The sequence below is a fragment of the Raphanus sativus genome, unplaced genomic scaffold (assembly GCF_000801105.2).
Source record: "Raphanus sativus cultivar WK10039 unplaced genomic scaffold, ASM80110v3 Scaffold1858, whole genome shotgun sequence".
Taxonomy (NCBI): domain Eukaryota; kingdom Viridiplantae; phylum Streptophyta; class Magnoliopsida; order Brassicales; family Brassicaceae; genus Raphanus; species Raphanus sativus.
Window position 1 is genome coordinate 1 of NW_026617167.1, and position 18842 is coordinate 18842.

Sequence of the window (18842 nt, forward strand, 5' to 3'; positions counted from 1 at the left end):
TAATAATAGATGCTATTATCAGAACTAGTTGTTGTTCTAAGATCATTTGACACAGATTAGTTACAAATACCAACAACAAAGCACAAGATAAACTATCTCCAATCAACTCCAACAAGCATATGTTCCAGAGTGTGCAGATACAAGGCACAATAATAATTATTACACAAACGCATATATAGAGTCCAAGATAAAACACCGAAGTACATAGATAGATAGAGAGAGAGAGAGATTGCCATCGGGGAAGAGACTAGTCAGAATCGACTCTGTCTTTCATATCCATCAAACGTTTGCGACTGGCTTCAGTCCTTGCCTGAAACATTGGCAAGAAAATAGAATGGTTCAAAATATTGGCTGGCAGATAACGAAAATATATATTAAAAAAAAGGATTCCTTACCATTGTGAGCTGGGAAGATCTAGTCAACAGATCAACAAAACGCTCGTCGTTCTCTTTAGACAATCTGTCCACTCTGTACCAATGCTCTCTTTTCTTGTAAACATCTGAAAAAAATTGAATAGAACTAGTTAAGGATTTTGGTGCAAAATCTAAAGAAGCATCTATGAATCATGAACATACTTATGGAAGCTTTGATACACCATCCACCAATAAATGCTCCAAAGAGACCCAAGCCATTCTGCTCCGCCAACTCCTGCTTGACCCTCGAGGTCAGAGGGGAAGAAGCGATGGATGAAAAACCTCTACGCCAGTACTGCAGATCTCAATACAAAATCATGAATAGCAGCGAAACCGGATCATACAAATCCGGATAAAAGAAATTTCTAAATAATCACCTTGCCGAAAATCGTTTGCGTCTTCTTCATCATCTCTTGTTGCTGCTGGTGTGAAATTAGGGTTTCTTTCTGCTTTTCCCCTTCCTATCGTCCCTCTCTCTCTCTCTCTCTCTCTCTCTTTTGTTTCCCGATAGGAGGATCGTAGGTGTCGGAGGCCCATTTCTATTGAATGGGCCCAGCTTAGCCCAATTCTACATCGCACTTGGAACATAACTGCTTTGAAACTAGATTACCCCCATCATCATTAATTCTTTCCACTTGGGTCGGAAAGTTGTGTATGGTTGGTTGACATAATAAACTGATCCATTAATGACTAGGACCAGGATATCAGACAAAACGAGCAAATACTAAGTCATAGTACAACGTTTCAGTCGACCGTTTCGTCTCCATGCTACAAATTTGACCAAATAATATTAACTTAAGCTTTGTATATGATCTAATGATGCCATATAGTATGTAACATTTTTGCGTATTATATAATGGTAGTAAACTAAACAGATGTGTTTGCAGAGGCAGATGCTGTATCAATTGCTCTGTTTCAGTCTCTGTTTTGCTTCATGTCCGGACCAAAGGCTTGTGCCAAATGGTCTTTGGTCTCAACGCTGAGACACTATTTAGCTTGTGTCTCAAATGTCAGTCTCTGTTTAGCTTGTGGTCTATTCTCATTCTCCGTTACAAACCCAAACCCATAGGCCATAGCTTTGCCAAACTAACACTTAGAACTCCAAACCCAATACCATCGAACCTTAGCCCAATTTAACTAATAAGAATGCGGCCCACAGTGATATCCCTGAGCCCAATTTAACTAACAGAATTTGACTTTTTTTACAACGAACGAACGTCGAGTGAGCTGGCATATCTTCTACATTCATCACTTTTTAAGTGGGAAAATCGAATTTTAAACCTCCGGAGTGTTGAATATATAAGAATTAATATTAGAGTTCAAACACATAGAGAGCAATAATATAAAGTATATTAGTGTTGAATTTCTACGTACCTTGTCACCATATGCCCAATATACAACAATGGCTACTAGAAACATACAAACGGCGATGAACACATGAGAGATCACCACAGCTTTCCACATTGTCTTCCTTGAGGGATTCTTTGAATCGGAAGGAAGAGTACCCTACAAATATCACAAGAAAACCTCGTCAACACTGACCTAATTTAAGTTGAAAAGGTATATAAATAAGTTTTATAATGCAAATTTTCTAAGTGTTATCTTAAGACCTGTATCTCGAGGATGAGGTTGTTCCCGCGAAATGAAATAGCTATCAATCCAATGGCGTTGAAAATGGTATCGAAACTTGTATCCTTTGTAGCGTAAGAGACATTGTTTTGATCTCTTTGCGAAATACTAGCTAGCGGTAAACTCCAGATTGCGGTGGAGTATGCTATGGCCATAACACCACCGATCAACGAGATCCCAAAAAGAGAATTTAGATTTGGAAACTGACACATGACCACTGCGAGGCAGCTGAAGATCACGAAGCATTGCAAGGTAGTAAGTGGTACTTCGTCATCTTCGTATTAATGTGTAGAAGTTGTTTTATTGTTTTCCCACCGGTTATAACCAGAATCGAACAAGCTCCTCCTGAGAGATACATCACAGGGAATATTCCAAGAAGTTTCCCAAGCTTCACACCTATAATATCGTTATCGTGACATAACGTTAAAATTGTTGCATGACAAAACGACAAAGTTCTATAGAATTTAATATTACCGAATGAAGCAATTGCGAGTCTCAAGTATCTGCTGAAACGTATTCCGTGTACAGCTTCGTGGAGATGAACAAGAAGCCAAACGGTGTAAAGCTTCCATGCAAACCCCACCGTTAAAATTATCACTCCCCATACCCTGGAAAAAAACACTTTCTAAATATGGTAAAATTGAAAGAGAAGTTATTAAAAGATATAAAGTTTTAATTACAAATGAGATTTTACCATCCTAGTGATGCTAAAGCTGCAGGAAGAAGAAGCACTTGGAGACCAAGTCCCGAGCAGAAAATATGAAACGTCGCCGTATAAACATTCCCTTTTCTTGATTCTGTGATCGGCAGCCACTCTTCTAACGGAATCCGCCCACCGTCTCCGTCGGAGGTTGGCTGTGGATCCTTGGAGAGTGTTTGTGATATAAATGAAGGAGAACCACCACGTTCCTGTGATTCTAAATCAAACAATATGGCCGATGCTTTTTTTGACATTGTATAAAAGATTTAAAACCCTTTTTGTGTGTGTGTGTCTCTCTCTCTCTCGAGGATTCAACGTACAGCCACAAATTGAATGAGTTATGCTGTCTTCCTCTCCATTCACTGGATTATATAGTCAAATTATCGGGAACGTGCGTAATTGGGAAGCTGCGTTATTAAATTTACTTGGGGGTATTTTATAGAGGTCTTTTAAAATTTCGTAACTCTTAAAGTACATTTATATTTTAGCAAAAAAGAACTCTTAAATACATTTTCATTATTGTATATATTTTTCTTAGGTCGAACTCTATCAAATAAAATAAAATAAAATCAAGAATACCCAAAAAGTATTGGTGAACATGATATATAATTGATAGCACATTATCATTAATTCATCATAATTATATACAATATGTTGAGTACTTGACTGTGAACTAGTTTGAAGCAAGAAATCAATTATAAACATTGGGAGTGTTTGTTCAAAAGAAAAAAAACATTGGGAATTTGGGAGTGATAAGATATGACGTGAACATAATGACGTATTCAGTTATGTCACTTTCAAATACCCAAAAGCGAGACCCACGTGTATAAAAATCGAAGTCTTCTGATTTTTTTGGGTGGTGGCTTTATAACTCAAGTGGGTCTGGTCTGGTCGGGTGCAAAAGCTTCCAAGCTGGTTTGCGTGAGATTGTGTTCATTGTCCAATTGAAATTTGTTTGCTCTTTGGTTATTTTGGACCTTTTAGTCAAACACGCGTGTTAATATTCACCCCAATTTCCTTCATTGGTTCTTTGATTACATGATTTTAATGTTTAGCACACGTTGACCCAATTGTTTTCGGTCCAATAGTCGGAGATGGTAACAGTTCGAGTTGCTTTTATACGACGGGCCATACATGTTAAAGTTAAAATAAAGTTAAGCTTGGTAACGACGTGACTAAATAGATTCAGCTAAACAAATAAATGTTAGTTATTTATACTTAACTAATTTTATTTGTTTTTAAAACAAAGTTAGGCAGACGCATTTTGTAATGATACGCATTTTGTAATAGTTAGTCATTTTCAAATATCAATTACTATTATAACCTTATTTCTCTGTTATAGATTTGGATTCGTGATACAAATGGTTTCATCTAATTTTGGATGGCTAAGCTCAAGTCAAATACTAGTTGATAAAAAAAAGAAAAAAAGCTCAAGTCAAAGACAAGATTGGTTTGCGATGTATTGTTCGTCAAGTCTGATCGAGTAAGTCAGCTTTGGCATTACAAAAAAAATTATATTTCGGTCGATATACTAGTTGGAAGTACTTTTGACTCGTCACTTTTCTTCTAAAAAGAAGAAGAGTTTTTTAAATGAAATATCAATTTAACAACAATACAACTAGTGTTTTCTCAAAAATAAAAAACAATACAACTAGTGTTTGATGCAAAAAAGAGAGAATAAAACAATACAACTAGCGGTTGTTGGCACTTACTACGTGGAGCCAAAATCCAAAGGCAGCAATAAGTAGCCGACAAGTAAAGTGGTCCTTAGTGGACACAAGTATGGCTATATCGCATCACACCAACTACATTCTAAAACAAATGTTTATATGTTATCCAAAAAATAATGAAAATTTTGGGAAAACAAATGTTGTCATGAGCGCTTCTGCGAGAATACTGCAACTTCCGATGAAGTCAAACATAAATTAGGGTTTGTGTCTACTGATTCTAGTTCCTTTATCTCACAACTCACAAGGCATGTCTTTAGATCAACACTTCTAAGCCGTCGCATCTGTATGTTATATGTGTTTATAAAGAAAATTGGTTGGTTAGTTAGCTTGGTCTATTCTCGTTCTTCGTTACAAATCGAAAACGATTGTTTTTTTGTCTTCAAACCCATAGGCCATAGCTTTGCCAAACTAACACTTAGAACTCCAAACCCAATACCATCGAACCTTAGCCCAATTTAACTAATAAGAATGCGGCCCACAGTGATATCCCTGAGCCCAATTTAACTAACAGAATTTGACTTTTTTTACAACGAACGAACGTCGAGTGAGCTGGCATATCTTCTACATTCATCACTTTTTAAGTGGGAAAATCGAATTTTAAACCTCCGGAGTGTCACATTCTAACACTTTAAACACTGAAATTTTTTCATTAGCACTTTAAACCTTGAAAGTGTCATTTTTCGCATAACAAAACTCCACCGAAGTTTACTTGTTCTTCAAGGCAAATAAGTGACCGGTACTGTTCATTTGATGATGAGGTGTCAGTTTTTTTTTTTTAAATAATAAAATAGAGAAAATCGAAAAAAATAAAAAAATGGAAAAAAATAAAATCTAAAAATTAAAATTTCAAAACTAAAAATATAACAATTATTTTTTTAAAAAATATGTTAATTTTAAATAAAATAGTTTTTTTCTTATATATTTTAGGTTTTGGTGTGAGTGAAACTTCTTAGATAAGAGACATACCTTTTAAAAATATAGAAAAGAAAAAAATTATTATTATTATGTTATGTAAATTTTACATATTTGTTAAGAGATCTATTGGTATTATTTATAAAAAAATTAGAAAATTTAAGTTTGTTTAAAAAGAAATTAATTTATTAGTGAAGTTTAAAATTAACATATTTAAAAGATTTTTTTTATTTTCAGTTTGAAAATTTAAATTTAATTTTTGAAATTTTAATTTTTATGTTTTAGAAATTTTAGATTTTTTTTGAACTTCCAACTTTTTAGAATTTTTTTGGAATTTTTCGAATTTTTTCTGCATTTTATTATTTTTTGTTATTTTTATTATTAAAAAATAGAAAAACTGACATCTCATCACAAGATGAACATTACCGGTCACCTATTTGGCTTGGAGGTTTGTTATGCTAAAAATGTCACTTTCAAGATTTAAAGTGCTAATAAAAAAACTTGAGTGTTTAAAATGCTAGAAAATAACACTCTCAGGGTTTAAAATACGATTTTCCCCTTTTAAAATCCATTCATATATATATATAAAAGACCTCAGGCATTTTATTATTATCATTAGCAATGTTTATGCATTGCACGAGTGGATCTTCTTTACTTTATTGGCTTTGTTTAAAGACAAATCCAGTAAGACTTGTCTCCTTGGAGTTGATGATACCAGCACTTAAGCCTGGGCATAATAGCCGAAATCCGAACCCGAATCCGGGTTTTAACCGATATCCGAAGAGTAACCCGAACTACCCAAACATATATAGCATACAGTATAAAAAAGATGACAAACTCCCACAAAATGTGAAGAAGACGAGTTTCAAACACAAGAACTCTGGCTCAACTCTGTCATACGAACCAATAGGCCACGTTAACTACATCGTTCATTTCTTTACGTCATTTTATTATAACTCAAACACAATGTATCTTAATTTTAGGTTTTTAATTATGTCTTTTATTTCGGTATAACCCAAACCGAATCGAAAAAATCCGAAACCGAATGATATATGATTACTTTACGGGTTTTACGATGCAATATAAAATATATCCGAACCCGACCCGTACTAATAAATTTTTAGTATGTGACCTTTTAGCGTAAATCCAAAAACCCAAAAACCCGAAAAACCCGACCCGAATTCGAACCGATACCCGAACGCCCATGCCTACCAGCACCATTCATGCATATATTAACTCTCAAAACCTCATGTCCAACCAATAAATATCAGCACATTACAGTTCATGACACAACTACAAGAGCTTTAAAAATACTTGAAAGAGATCAAATTCTGTAGTGTAGATGGTAGACAAGATTTTCACCAACCTTCAAAAAGATTTATATAAGCTGAATGTATCCGCGAGTGTGCTGTTACTATATGCATGAATTAGACAAGCTATGCTGGCTTTGCATTACGATCTTTTTATAAAATACTAGTTTCATGTGATCAAATCAGAATTCAAGATTTGAACTACCTAAAGATTCCTCATGACTGTCTTCCTTAGTGTTGTATATATGTATTGACCAGGGAGCCAATCAAAAACAGAACAAACACCAAACCATTTTCATCATCTCAAAGCAGAGAAAGAAAACTCAAAGCAAAAGAAAAAATGGCTGTTTCTTTTCATGCTCGTTCTAACAGCGTCCCCACTTTACAACACCCACAAGCTGCTTATGTCGATGAGCAGTTGACAAGATTGAGATCTTCTGAGACAGTGTCTTCATCTTCCAGCTCTTCTATTTACCAAAGACTAAGACCATCTCCAATGGAACACTATTTCACCCTCTATATTTTACACAATAATAGAGTAACTCTATTATTGAGTTGAATTTGCTCCAATGATTCACATTATAATAGAATTACTCTATTATAGAGTGAACCATTGGAGTAAATTCAACTTAGACCATCTCCAATGGAACACTATTTCACCCTTTATATTTTACACAATAATAGAGTAACTCTATTATTGAGTTGAATTTGCTCCAATGGTTCACATTATAATAGAATTACTCTATTATAGTGTGAAATATAGAGTGAATCATTGGAGTAAATTCAACTTAACAATAGAGTTATTCTATTATTGTGTAAAATATAGAGAAGAAAATAGTGCATCATTGGAAATGCTCTAAGCAATCTTCAAGATTTATATGATTCTCTTGACAAGATGATTAGTCTATCTATCACCAACCAGGCTTTATCACAAGATCAGATTGAGAAGCTTATTGATGGATCTCTCATGATCTTGGATTTGTGCAAGGACGCCTTGTCATAGATGAAAGAAGGTCTCAAAGATATCCAATCTATTCTACGAAGAAAGCGTGGAGATCTATCCGCAGAGGTCAAGAAATACTTAGCCACAAGAAAGTCTCTCAAGAAGTCATTCCAAAAAGTACTCAAGAATTTGAAAGTGGGACAAAACAAAGAGAGCACGGATAGATCATTGGTTGTGTTTGGAGAAACACAAGGCGTAACAGTTTCTCTGTTTGAATCTCTATTTAGTTTCATGTCCGGATCAAAGGCTTGTGGAAAATGGTCACTGGTCTCGAAAATTATGTGCCAGAACCAAAGCTAGTTGTGAAGCTGAAGCAAATGAATTCACAAGAGTGGATTCTGTGTTTCAATCTGAGAAGTCGTTGAATATGGAAGATGTGCAGATGTTAGAGTCGTGCATTCAAGATCTTGAAGATGGAATTGAGTCACTCTCAAAGTCAATGATCAAATACAGACTTCTTAACATCTTCTAGGTCATTGCGCCTACAAAATTTTGTACAGAGATGAAAATGTTTTAATATGCTTATAGACGAGAATCAGAAACAAACAAACCTTTTCTAGTCTTGTCTATCTTTATAATTCTTACTTTTTTTTTTGCCTGAAATTTTACTCATCAAATAACCTTCAAGAAACAAGTGGTAAATCAACTAAAAAGTATAGAAATAATTGGAAATGATGTCCTCTAATGAGTAAAACCCACCGATCACCAAGTGTGATCAAACCATAGGACTTGTTAGTTGTTACTTTCACCGCAAGAAACTGGACTTACTTGAATCTCCTTCTGGTTGTATCGTCTGTTTCTAAAGTGTTACTAATTAAGATATTATGCAGTTCTTGTTCTACAATAAAATCAAGAAAAACCTCTTTATATAACTGTCACTTGTCCTTTTCTTTGTTATATGTACTCTGTAGTGCTCTGTCTTATATTGCTACTCTGTTTTGCTCGGTTTAGTATTGTTACTCTGTTTCTCTGTTTTGGTTCGTTAACTTTAACCCTAGTGTAAAAATATTTTCTGAATTAAGGACTTTGTCTGGCTTTAAAGTCCTAAAGCCTCCTTCTTTCTAGCTTCCCAAATAAATAACCATAATAAGATAATTGAATCTGCACGAGGGACTCTGCATCTTATTGTCATTGTTTAAAGAAAAAATTCAGCATGGCTTATATTTAAACAGAACTATTCATGAATATATATAATTCCACTTCGTGCCATTACAATAATGAGCCTTTTAAAAGTTGAAGAAATCAAATCTTGCAAAGTAGGAGGCAGACAATATCTGCATTAACCAACGAAGATTTAAGATAACTAAGATGGTGCACATGATGACATGAATGCATCCACGAGGTGCGCTAATATCAAATATTCATATTAACCAATGAGACATGTCTTGCTGGTTTTGGCATTTTGCATGTACCTAAACCAATAAGATGTAGAACCGTTACCGCAACAACATAATTTAATAAGATAATCCATGTGTATAAATCTGAATCATATCTTTTTCGATTATTAATATTATTGCTGGATGCATTACAGAGATATTTCATAATCGTCGCTGTCACAGACCATGTCTTCCATCGCCAAGGTGTATATAAGTGTTGGCAAGATAGCCAACGTAGTCCAGAACAATACATCTTTCAGTTCTCTGAGCATTTTTCTTTAAATACAAATGGCAGTCTCCTTCCATGTTCGCTCTCACAGTTACCCTTCAAGACAACACCCTCAAGCCGCTCATGTCGATGAGCAATTGACCAGGCTGAGATCTTCTGAGGCAGCTTCAAGCTCTTCTATTTGCCAAAGACTTAGCAACCTTCAAGATTTACATGATTCTCTTGAAAAGATGATTTGTCTATCTATCAACAACCAGGCTTTATCTCAGGAGCAAATTGAGAAGCTTCTTGATGGCTCCCTCAAGATCTTAGATCTGTGCAATATTGCCAAGGAAGATTTGTCGCAGATGAAAGAAGGTCTGATGGAGATCCAATCTATCCTGCGAAGAAAGCGTGGAGATCTATCCGCAGAGGTCAAAAAATATTTAGCCACAAGAAAGTCTCTCAAGAAATCATTTCAAAAAGTAGTCAAGAACTTGAAAATGGGACAAAACAAAGAGAGCCAAGAGTCTTTGGATGTGTTCGGAGAAGCAAAAGCTGTAACAGTTGCTCTGTTTCAGTCTCTGTTTAACTTCATGTCCGGATCAAAGGCTTGTGCCAAATGGTCTTTGGTCTCAACACTGATGAACCAGAACAAAATTACATTTGAAGAAGAAGCAAATGAATTCACAGTGGTGGATTTAGAGTTTCAGTCTGAGAAGTCATTGAAGATTGAGGATTTGCAGATACTAGAGTCATGTATTCAAGATCTTGAAGATGGACTTGAATCACTCTCTAAGTCCTTGATCAAATACAGAGTTTCAATTCTTAACATTCTTTAGGTCATTAAGCCTACAAATTTTTGCACAAAACGAAATGTGAATAGCTCTAAATGAGAATATACAGATTTACCCTATAACTTTGCTTTTATTATCATCCAATTCTTATAGTATTTTTGTTTGTCCATTAAAAACTTACAAGTTACAACATGTATTGCATTACAGACAAAGATATATTTTTTCCTCCCTCTATGGTTACAAACAATCACAGCAACAAGGTTAAACCGTTTTTTTCATCTTCTTAAAAAGGACATGACAAGAAAAGTCAAGTTTTATTGTATATGGTTGGTTGACATAATGAACTGATCCATTAATGACTAGAACCAGGATCTCAGACAAAATGCGCAAATACTAAGTGATATTGAACAAGGCAAAAGCAATGAACAAGACATACCGAACCATAGTCCGTACCAACAACCATCGACTTGAAGAGAGAGAGAGAGAGAGAGATAGATAGAGAGAGAGAGAGAGAGAGAGAGAGAGAGAGAGAGAAACCTAGTTTCTATCATTTCTGATTATCTCCGCCGATGCTTATTCAAGAAAATCCCCTGAAACCAAAATTGAAGTTGGAGGAGAGAGAAGGTCGGTCGAGGGAGACTCTGCTTTGTAGATACTATGTTTTTGGAAGTTGACTTTTTATGAGAGAGAGGGAGAAGGAGGGGGTAGGTAGGCGTAATCTGGATTTCCCAAGCAAGAGCTCTTCACTGCAAGGTAGATGATGCGCTCTCCAAGTTGTTTCAGCAGCTTGTACCAAGGAGTGAACTCGCCATTCTCAGGCGCACGACGACGATGAAACCTTGTAACAGGAACAATACTCCCATAACCATGGCGGCTGCCAAGTCCCTGTGATATCAAACAGAATGGCAATTGTTTATAATCAATCAATCAATCAATCTGTCCAAAGTTAAAATGAGGAAATCAAGCAATTAAATACGGCAATCAGTCTGTCAAGTTAAAATGAGGAAATCAATCAAGTAAGTATGGAAACCACATTCGTATCACGAATCAAACAAGTAACTTTCAATCAATCTGTCCAAAGTTAAAATGAGGAAATCAAGCAATTAAACGGCAATCAGTCTGTCAAGTTAAAATGAGGAAATCAATCAAGTGAGTATGGAAACTATTTTCGGAAGTCAATCATGGTTCATGAGTAGTCCAAATTTTGTGCAATCCAGAGTTGAAGAGAGATAAAGGAAAATGAAAGGTAAATAAATATTTCAAGTCTTTATCATGATATATAACTCAAAGAATGGTGAATGCTCTTGAGAAGACTATTTTCATCAATCAATGTTGATAACTAATAAATGCAATGGAGATTAATGATGAATAGCTTTTTGAATTGGAATGCATAATGGTTGATTTAGAATGTTGAATTATGTCACTTGTAAAATTTTCTAACTAAAAAATTAATGTAAAATGATGATTTAAAATCAGAATCATCGTTTTGTCATTTATCTTTTTATTTTTTACTTGTCAAAAATTACTTATTTAACTAATAGTATTTGAAATGACTCAATTTTATTGTTTTTATAATTCAATGTTATTTATTTCTATCCAATAATGTTTTTTAACATTTACAAGTAAATCAATGTTTCATTTGTCTTTTTCTTTTAAAATTTATTTTCAATAACATATGCTACCACTTATACAGTAGAAAAGTTGTCAATCTTATTTTGACAAAATGATAACTTTTAATTTGATAACAACCTTACCATATAAATTTACAGTTTTTTCACTTAATTTTACCACAAATTACATCAAATTAAAATTTATCTTTCAAGTCGATTTTAGTTTATACATCGAGTAACTAATTGTCCAAGAATATATATGCAATATAAGATGTTTTCACATTTTAGATAAAATTTAAATGTAATAAAACCACCCACATCAAAACAAAAAAAAATCGCATCATCAAGAAAACATGACAATTTTAGAAGGTAAAGCAAATATTGAGAGAGACGTAAATAAATGATTCATTTAGATCTTTAGATGGGCTTTTTGCAAACAAGTTAGACATTTTAAAGAAATGAAACTGGTAAAATCTATTATAAAAAGAGAGATCTCACCGGGAGAAAAACAAAGAAATGCTTGAATACTTTTTTTTAGTTTTGTTTGGCTACAAATTGCATGCAACGTTTATCGACGACAATCTCATTGTAGGTGATGCATATATACTTTTTAGCGACCTCTCAAGACAAGATTCCAAGAACAAACCATCAAAATAAGACGCATATCATAAAGACAACAAGCATGGCACAAGACGCATATCATAAAAATTCGAACTTTTAATGAGGAAACTGGCCTTAAGAATACTTATCAAAAAAAAAAACTGGCCTTAAGAATCTCTACCAGGAACAACCTCGTGCTTGAGCCCTGCATACTCGCCTTCAGCTCTCTCTCTCTCTGATTACAACGATGTCAACCAGGCAAGTTAAAGCAGTTGACTAGAGAAGCAAAGAGGTCAAGCTCCTTCCTCAGCTGCACGTTTAGTGAGCTCACACCCCCACCTACAAGGATTCTTGAGCCCACCTTTCAAGCAAAACTTGTTTCCATTTCTTCCTAAAAATCGATGAAATTGTATTTTATGGCCGCACATTTGCATGCTGTTGTCTCTTGTCTTTGAAGGTAAGGTGGTAGTGATAGGTTCCAGAGAAATAACTTTTCTTGTATCTTTTGTCTGGAGGCTTGCTTTTCCTTGAAAGATTAAAGGATCTGAGGAGAGATCAAAGATGAGAACTTGGAGGACCAGTAGGCACTAGATAATGGTAGTTTTTGTTCTGTCTTTTTCTTGCTTCTCAAGAAAAGAAAAGAGGGAAACTGCACGAATGTTTTCATGTGTAGATATAGAAAGCATTTCAATAGAACATACTAGCGTAGACCTTAGTAGAATCCAGAACATAAAATAAAATACAAATAAGCATGTTTTCCTGGTATGCAATATCGCCCTTACTATACAAAAAAACATGCTAAAGCCGATGCAGAAAACCAGTCTTGAGTAGTCCACTACTACTGCTTGCAAAATAGTATTGTATTGTTCCAAGGCACTGAAAGTGTGTATACAAACGATGTCCTAAGTCTATAAATTTGTGAGTAATATTTTGTTTCTAACACACTGTTAAATTAGTAGAAGATTCTCCTTGTCCTTTCAGGTAGCGACCTTTCCATATGGCTTATAACGAAGGACCAGTACTACCAAAAGAGCCTCTCAGCTTGAGTTGAGAAGCTTCATGAACGCTGATCTTGATAGTGCGGCTCTGTGATGATCTATAAATGTCGATACACTCCTCGAGATCCGCTTCACACGTCAGAAGAACCCACTCCTTGTCATCATCCAGGTACTTAAGATCAAAGGCTGCAATATTATTATTATCTATGTTAAAACGCCTAGCGATCTCTAGCCGCAACTCTCTGAAGCCCCATGTTGGGAGCAAAGTAAACCTTACGTTGGCCTCACCGAACGTGGCTTTCACTTTAAATCCGCCTCCAGCTTTCAAGCTTCTGCTACGACTCTCTGGTAAACTCTTGAAAAGAGGATGCTCGCTGATTGTTTTGTGGCTTAGTGTTCTTGAGAGAGGCTTTGATTCCTCCATGTTCACTGTGTGAAGTTTTACCTCGCTACGAGCTCTCTTCAAGATTTCACCAGCATTTTCAGCCATCAGAGTAGTGGTTAAAGTATTATTAGCAGTATTGGTGCTTTGATTAGCTTCAGTTGAGCAGCATGTGCTTGAACCAGAGCTGTGGCTACAAGAAGATGATGGTGGTGACCTTGAAGCAACTCCCTGAGCTGAAAGACCCTTTTCGGTTTGAGCATTCAAGTGTCTTGACTGGTCATTGTTCTTGAAGGAAGTTCCAGATACATTCTGGGAGCTCAACTCTGGGAAACTTGTGTAGAATGAATCTAGTTGGATAGAGCCTTGAACACCTTGAACAGAGTCGATAACAAGTTGGAGTTTCTTTAAAGAGTGTCCCACTTTCTTGATCTTCCTGGAAGGCCATCTTGTTATCCCATGTTGCCTACATATTCTTTTCAATGTAGTTGGACAAACTAAAACAACATAAGAATGAATTTAATCACTATCTGAGAAATTTATGAAATATAAATAATTAAAATAACAGGAAGTTTTCTTACCACCAATGTTCTTGGCTGCATCTTTGAGGCTTCCTGCAAAGTACTGTCTAAGAACTTCTAAACCAATCGTCTTTTCTGTTTTTGTTCTTCTCTTTTCACCTGGTCTTCTACTTCCTAACAACGGTTGTCCTTGTCCCACACCAAAGGAAGATGCATCAAAGCTACTGTGGCCACGGCTAATCTGATTCTTGTTGTCCCAGCCAGATGTCAGCATGAACTCTTCTTTGGGCTCTTCTTTCTGATACTCCCATGAAAGGGACACGCCTTTACCCTTCTCGTTAGCCTTTATCATGTGGGAGATCCATGAGGAATCTTCCTGAGAGATCTCTTCCAAAGGCAAAGGTTCCAGAGGCAAAGGGTTCTCTGAGAAAAGCAGTTCCTCTTTAACGGGAAACACCACTTCCAGCTCTAGCTCTTTATCAATGACAAGATTCAAGCTCCTGAAATCATTCTGCAGTGTCACAGACAGTGACTTGAGCGTTTCTTGTTGCGCTTCTGTGTCAAGACAACTTTTGGGAAAGAAAAACTCCAACACAAACTCAACAGAACCATTGAATTTGTTTTTCAAAGGGACAGCCAAAGCGGCATGTAGACCAGAGATCTTAGCGTGGTGCGCAAGAGAGTAATTGGTCTTGCTAAAAGTGGTAACTTCAGGGACAAAGAACAGTTTGGTCGCTTTAAATGCTTTTCCCACAATGCCTTCCCCTTGAAGCAAATGGTGTTCAGAGCATGCCACTTGGAAATGATAACTCTGTTGGTCCAGAACAAAGCAAGCAGAATCCACGGTTGAAACACACTCAGAGAAGTTCTCATCTGAATGTCTGGATCCACCTCTGCCTTGCCTAGCACACGGTGCCCATGTTAAAGCCAGAGGCAGATCATATGATCTGCAGACTGATGTCAAAAAGACTGATACCTCAGGTAATGCTGCATAATAGAATTGATCATAGACCTGCAGAAACTGTAAATGACACTTAGCAAAGTCATTGTTATCAAATTGATTTGGTTTTAGAGAACATTTTTTGACACACCTCACTGCTTGGAGATTTCAAGTTTTCTGAACTTCTTAGATTAACAGCCTACAGAAATACAGCAACCTCTTTAGGCTAACACAAATACACAAACAAAACTTGTGATCCAAAGGGGCAGAGAGAAAACCTCTAGAGCTTTACAGATATTCTCAAGTTCTGGCTTGTAATTCATCTTTTGAGTTGTTCTGACAATCTCAACAACACCTAGACAAATCCCACTACCTCTTTCAAACACAGGAAGAGCTAATGATCCACGAACATCACATCTCTGAGCTTCTTTGATGCGTGGATACTCTTCACTTCTGAAGAACCGCACATCAGGTGTCCACTCAGGTAACTTCCCAAGGAACACACGGCCAGGGAGACCTACAGACTCCTTGGAATCCTCATCAGCCAGGAAGTTGTATTCCACTGAGGCATCTCTGTATCTTTTAAGACTCAAGTGTTTTGGGTTGAAGGAATGTGGCTGCTCCAAAGTGGTGAGGAAGTTCTTGCCTTCTTGTTGGATTGGCACCCATATCTGTATAAGGGAGTCTTTATCCTGCACCGCCTCGTTAAGACCCTTGATAGCTTGTACTAGTCTATCTTTCACTGATGAAGAAGGGCCTTGTCTTGTTCTTGGAGCTATCCACCATCTTTTACCTCTCTCAGTTTCTTCAAGGAGAAACTTCTCTGCTTGTGTAGAAATCATAGCTGCAGAGTGGTCAGAAGGTACTTGGTTCATTGGTTGACTGGTGAGATCTTCGATCTTGAGAGAACCTGGTGTTGTTGAAGGAAACTTTCTCCCTGTCTCTACCTTAGAGATATGGTCATAAAGGAAAGAGTTGTTGTTGTCATTCATGTTGGTATAAGTTGTCTGCTTCAAGCTCTTACCATCTGTTGCCTCAAGCCAACATCCATCAAAGAAGAGTTCGTCCATGAAGTCCATATTCGTAGCCGTCTCAGAGAATGCACCAAAGCTAGAGTTAGGTAAGAAACCGCCATGTCCACCACCACTACCACCTTCCATATAAGAATCCTTTTTGTAACTCAATCTTGCATCCACCAGAAGCCTAACAAAACTATCAGATTTTGAAGGACTATTTCTTTATGAACTGGTGAGAACAAGTGTCTTTGAGGTCTCCTTATGGTTCCTTTCCTTGGTGACTGTAGAAACTATCTGCAATAAAATGTTGCAGAAACATGATCAAAACCTCAACAAAGAATAAGAGAAGAGAGGAGCAAAACTCAGTATTTGTCAACTGTAAGATGAAAGGTGCATTTCTACATGCTTATAATAGAGTCTAGGAAAGGTTATGAAAGCATAGGGAGGCTATAAATATATAAAAGCTAGAGAGAGTTGACTTGAAAAACATTGTACTCCAATAACACCAATGGACATGGAAACTCCAAGAGGGGCAATTATTGAGACTTTTTAAAAGCAAATTTACAGAAATTTCCAGCAGAAAATAAATGCAACACAAAAGAAGAAGATGAAGAAAAAAAGAATGAGATTCATAAATTACGAACCTGATGCTCTATGACATCAGTTTCCAAAGAACAAAATAGATTACTTACTTTTATCAAGATTCATTGAGCAAGTTGATAGAATTTTCAAGAAATTAATAAAGAGAATAATTGACTGTGTTTCAAAAAAAAGAGAGAATGATTGACTTTGGGTTTCAGAAACACTCAGAAGAAGTAAATAAGCTGACAGAAAACAAAAGATTTTGCTCTGTTTTCAGTTAGAAAGAGGTTTGTTTGGTCTTTTTTTATTGGTACACAGGTACATAACTGATAGAGAGATTCTGAGGAAAAAAAACAAAAAAAAACTGTGAAAAAAGTCTTTTGCTCAAGTAGATGATCTATTATCATCACCACTTCTTTCTGGACACAAGTAGGTGATGAAGGGTAATGCTACTCTATTTTAATCTCCACCATGTGGGCGTGCAGAATCTTTCCCCAAGAACAAAGTGGACCCGTCTTATACCAGCCAATAAGATCTATCTACTGTTCTTAGATTTACACACTTAAATTTAAAAAGAAAAAAACCCACCTGCAGTTAAAAAGAAGAAATAAAGATCTTTTGTTTTTCTGTTTTCTTCTGCAAAAGGATGATAATAGAGGAAAGGAAGTTGATGTTGAGGTATTTAAAGAGCTGAGATGTTTGTTCTCTCTTAATTATGTAGCTGGTGATCTCTTGTCTTAATATATCGTATTAGTTAGATATAAATATTTATGATTACGTAAGCAAGTATGTACTTTGCTCTGTTTCGTTGGTTAAACTTTGATATGTATAAATGAAAAAGGAAGAAAGATTCTTGCAGTACAACGTCTGTCATGTTGAACAGGTTACATTAATTATTTGACCTTCAAGATTCTTTCTTTAAACTTCTCATTAAAACAATAATCCTTTTGTGACCTCAGCCCTAGTTTTAAAGTTTTTTATTTGTTTGTTAATAGTTTGAAGTTTTCTTAAAATGCCACTTTGCATAAACAATGGTTAAATCTCTCTGAATGTCATTTATATAGATACACAAAGATTTATTGAAGGATGCCGACTAAAATAATTATCCAATAGTGATCATTCTCTTCTTCTATAAGATTGAATTTTGTATTGCTTTCAGTACAAAAAGGTTAAACAAAGTTATTTATATTCATTGAATTTGTAAGCTTTAGTGCTTTCTGAAAAATATTTCAGTATTCATGGAAGAAGATAATGAAATAGTTTTTCGAGTTATACAATTATTCGTTGACTAGCTGATTGAATTGTATTCAGTAATAAAAGTTCACACTGGTTAATTATTGACTAACCTCTTTTTAATTTTTTTTAAATACGTACTTTTCCTCTTTCATGATAACCATAAAGTGTAATAATTTATGAATTACTAGAGTTATTGAAGTTCTTAGAAAATATTACGCATTTTTACATGAAATAAAATGACTATACGAGACGTGCAAAATTTATAATGAATATACAGATACAGATTCATGAAAGAACACAATATGAAAATACCAAAATATTACAGTTGAAGTGAAAAAATTTACCGGGTCAGTTAAACCACATAATTGCCTCCTTATGTTAGAAGTGAAATCTGAAATGCATTTGTCGAAACGAAAGAGAAAGCATTTGTTTCATTGCAAAATAATGAAATTTGTCCTCACTTTTGTTCATTACCAGAACATAGGAGCTAACTCTAATTAGTGTGATAGTGTGACCAAGAAATACTTCATATGTTTCATAATAAATATTGTTTAATTTTTTTACATACAGATTAAGAAAATTACTAAATTTTCTGTTTTATCTTTATTTAATATATTATTTTGTTATATAATAAGCTGAAAATAAGGATAAAAATTAGAAAATCGTTTAATTTATACATTGAAAACATAAAACAACGTTTATAATAAAACAAATTTTAAAGGTTAGAATGACACTTAATATTAAACAAAGTTTCTCAATAAGTGTTGTTGTAGAGAAAAATTTTCGTTGCAAAATAAGTGTCGTTTTAGTATTTCAATTCAGAATTTATTAACTTTATTATGTATTTTATTTTTCTATTGGTTGAGATGTATGGGTAAT

At 35.2% G+C, this 18842-nt stretch overlaps 2 protein-coding genes and 2 pseudogenes across 5 annotated transcripts; 2 read left to right on the top strand and 2 right to left on the bottom strand.

Annotated features, from left to right (window-relative positions):
* Nucleotides 1-78: 78 nt before the first annotated feature.
* LOC108849437 (lysine histidine transporter-like 7) lies at nucleotides 79-3099 on the bottom strand (annotated as a pseudogene).
* A 3935-nt stretch (nucleotides 3100-7034) lies between these two features.
* LOC130504877 (uncharacterized) lies at nucleotides 7035-8169 on the top strand (annotated as a pseudogene).
* Nucleotides 8170-9338: 1169 nt separating this feature from the next.
* On the top strand, nucleotides 9339-10187 carry LOC130504876 (uncharacterized). Its single transcript, XM_056999486.1, has one exon. The coding sequence runs from the start codon at nucleotides 9362-9364 to the stop codon at nucleotides 10121-10123; it is 762 nt and encodes a 253-aa protein (XP_056855466.1). The 5' UTR covers nucleotides 9339-9361; the 3' UTR covers nucleotides 10124-10187.
* Nucleotides 10188-13007: 2820 nt separating this feature from the next.
* LOC130504875 (protein NLP2-like) lies at nucleotides 13008-17163 on the bottom strand. 4 transcript variants are annotated; one of them, XM_056999484.1, is made up of 6 exons: nucleotides 16838-17161; nucleotides 15408-16439; nucleotides 15281-15328; nucleotides 14250-15210; nucleotides 13564-14165; nucleotides 13289-13472 (listed from the first exon to the last, which is right to left on the bottom strand). In XM_056999484.1, the coding sequence occupies exons 2-6, from the start codon at nucleotides 16287-16289 to the stop codon at nucleotides 13425-13427; spliced, it is 2541 nt and encodes an 846-aa protein (XP_056855464.1). In that variant the 5' UTR covers nucleotides 16290-16439; nucleotides 16838-17161; the 3' UTR covers nucleotides 13289-13424. The 4 variants fall into 4 exon arrangements, with proteins under 4 accessions (XP_056855463.1, XP_056855462.1, XP_056855464.1 ...); XM_056999483.1 differs by having other exon boundaries at nucleotides 13008-14165; nucleotides 14250-15201; XM_056999482.1 differs by having other exon boundaries at nucleotides 13008-14165; nucleotides 16838-17160.
* Nucleotides 17164-18842: the final 1679 nt, after the last annotated feature.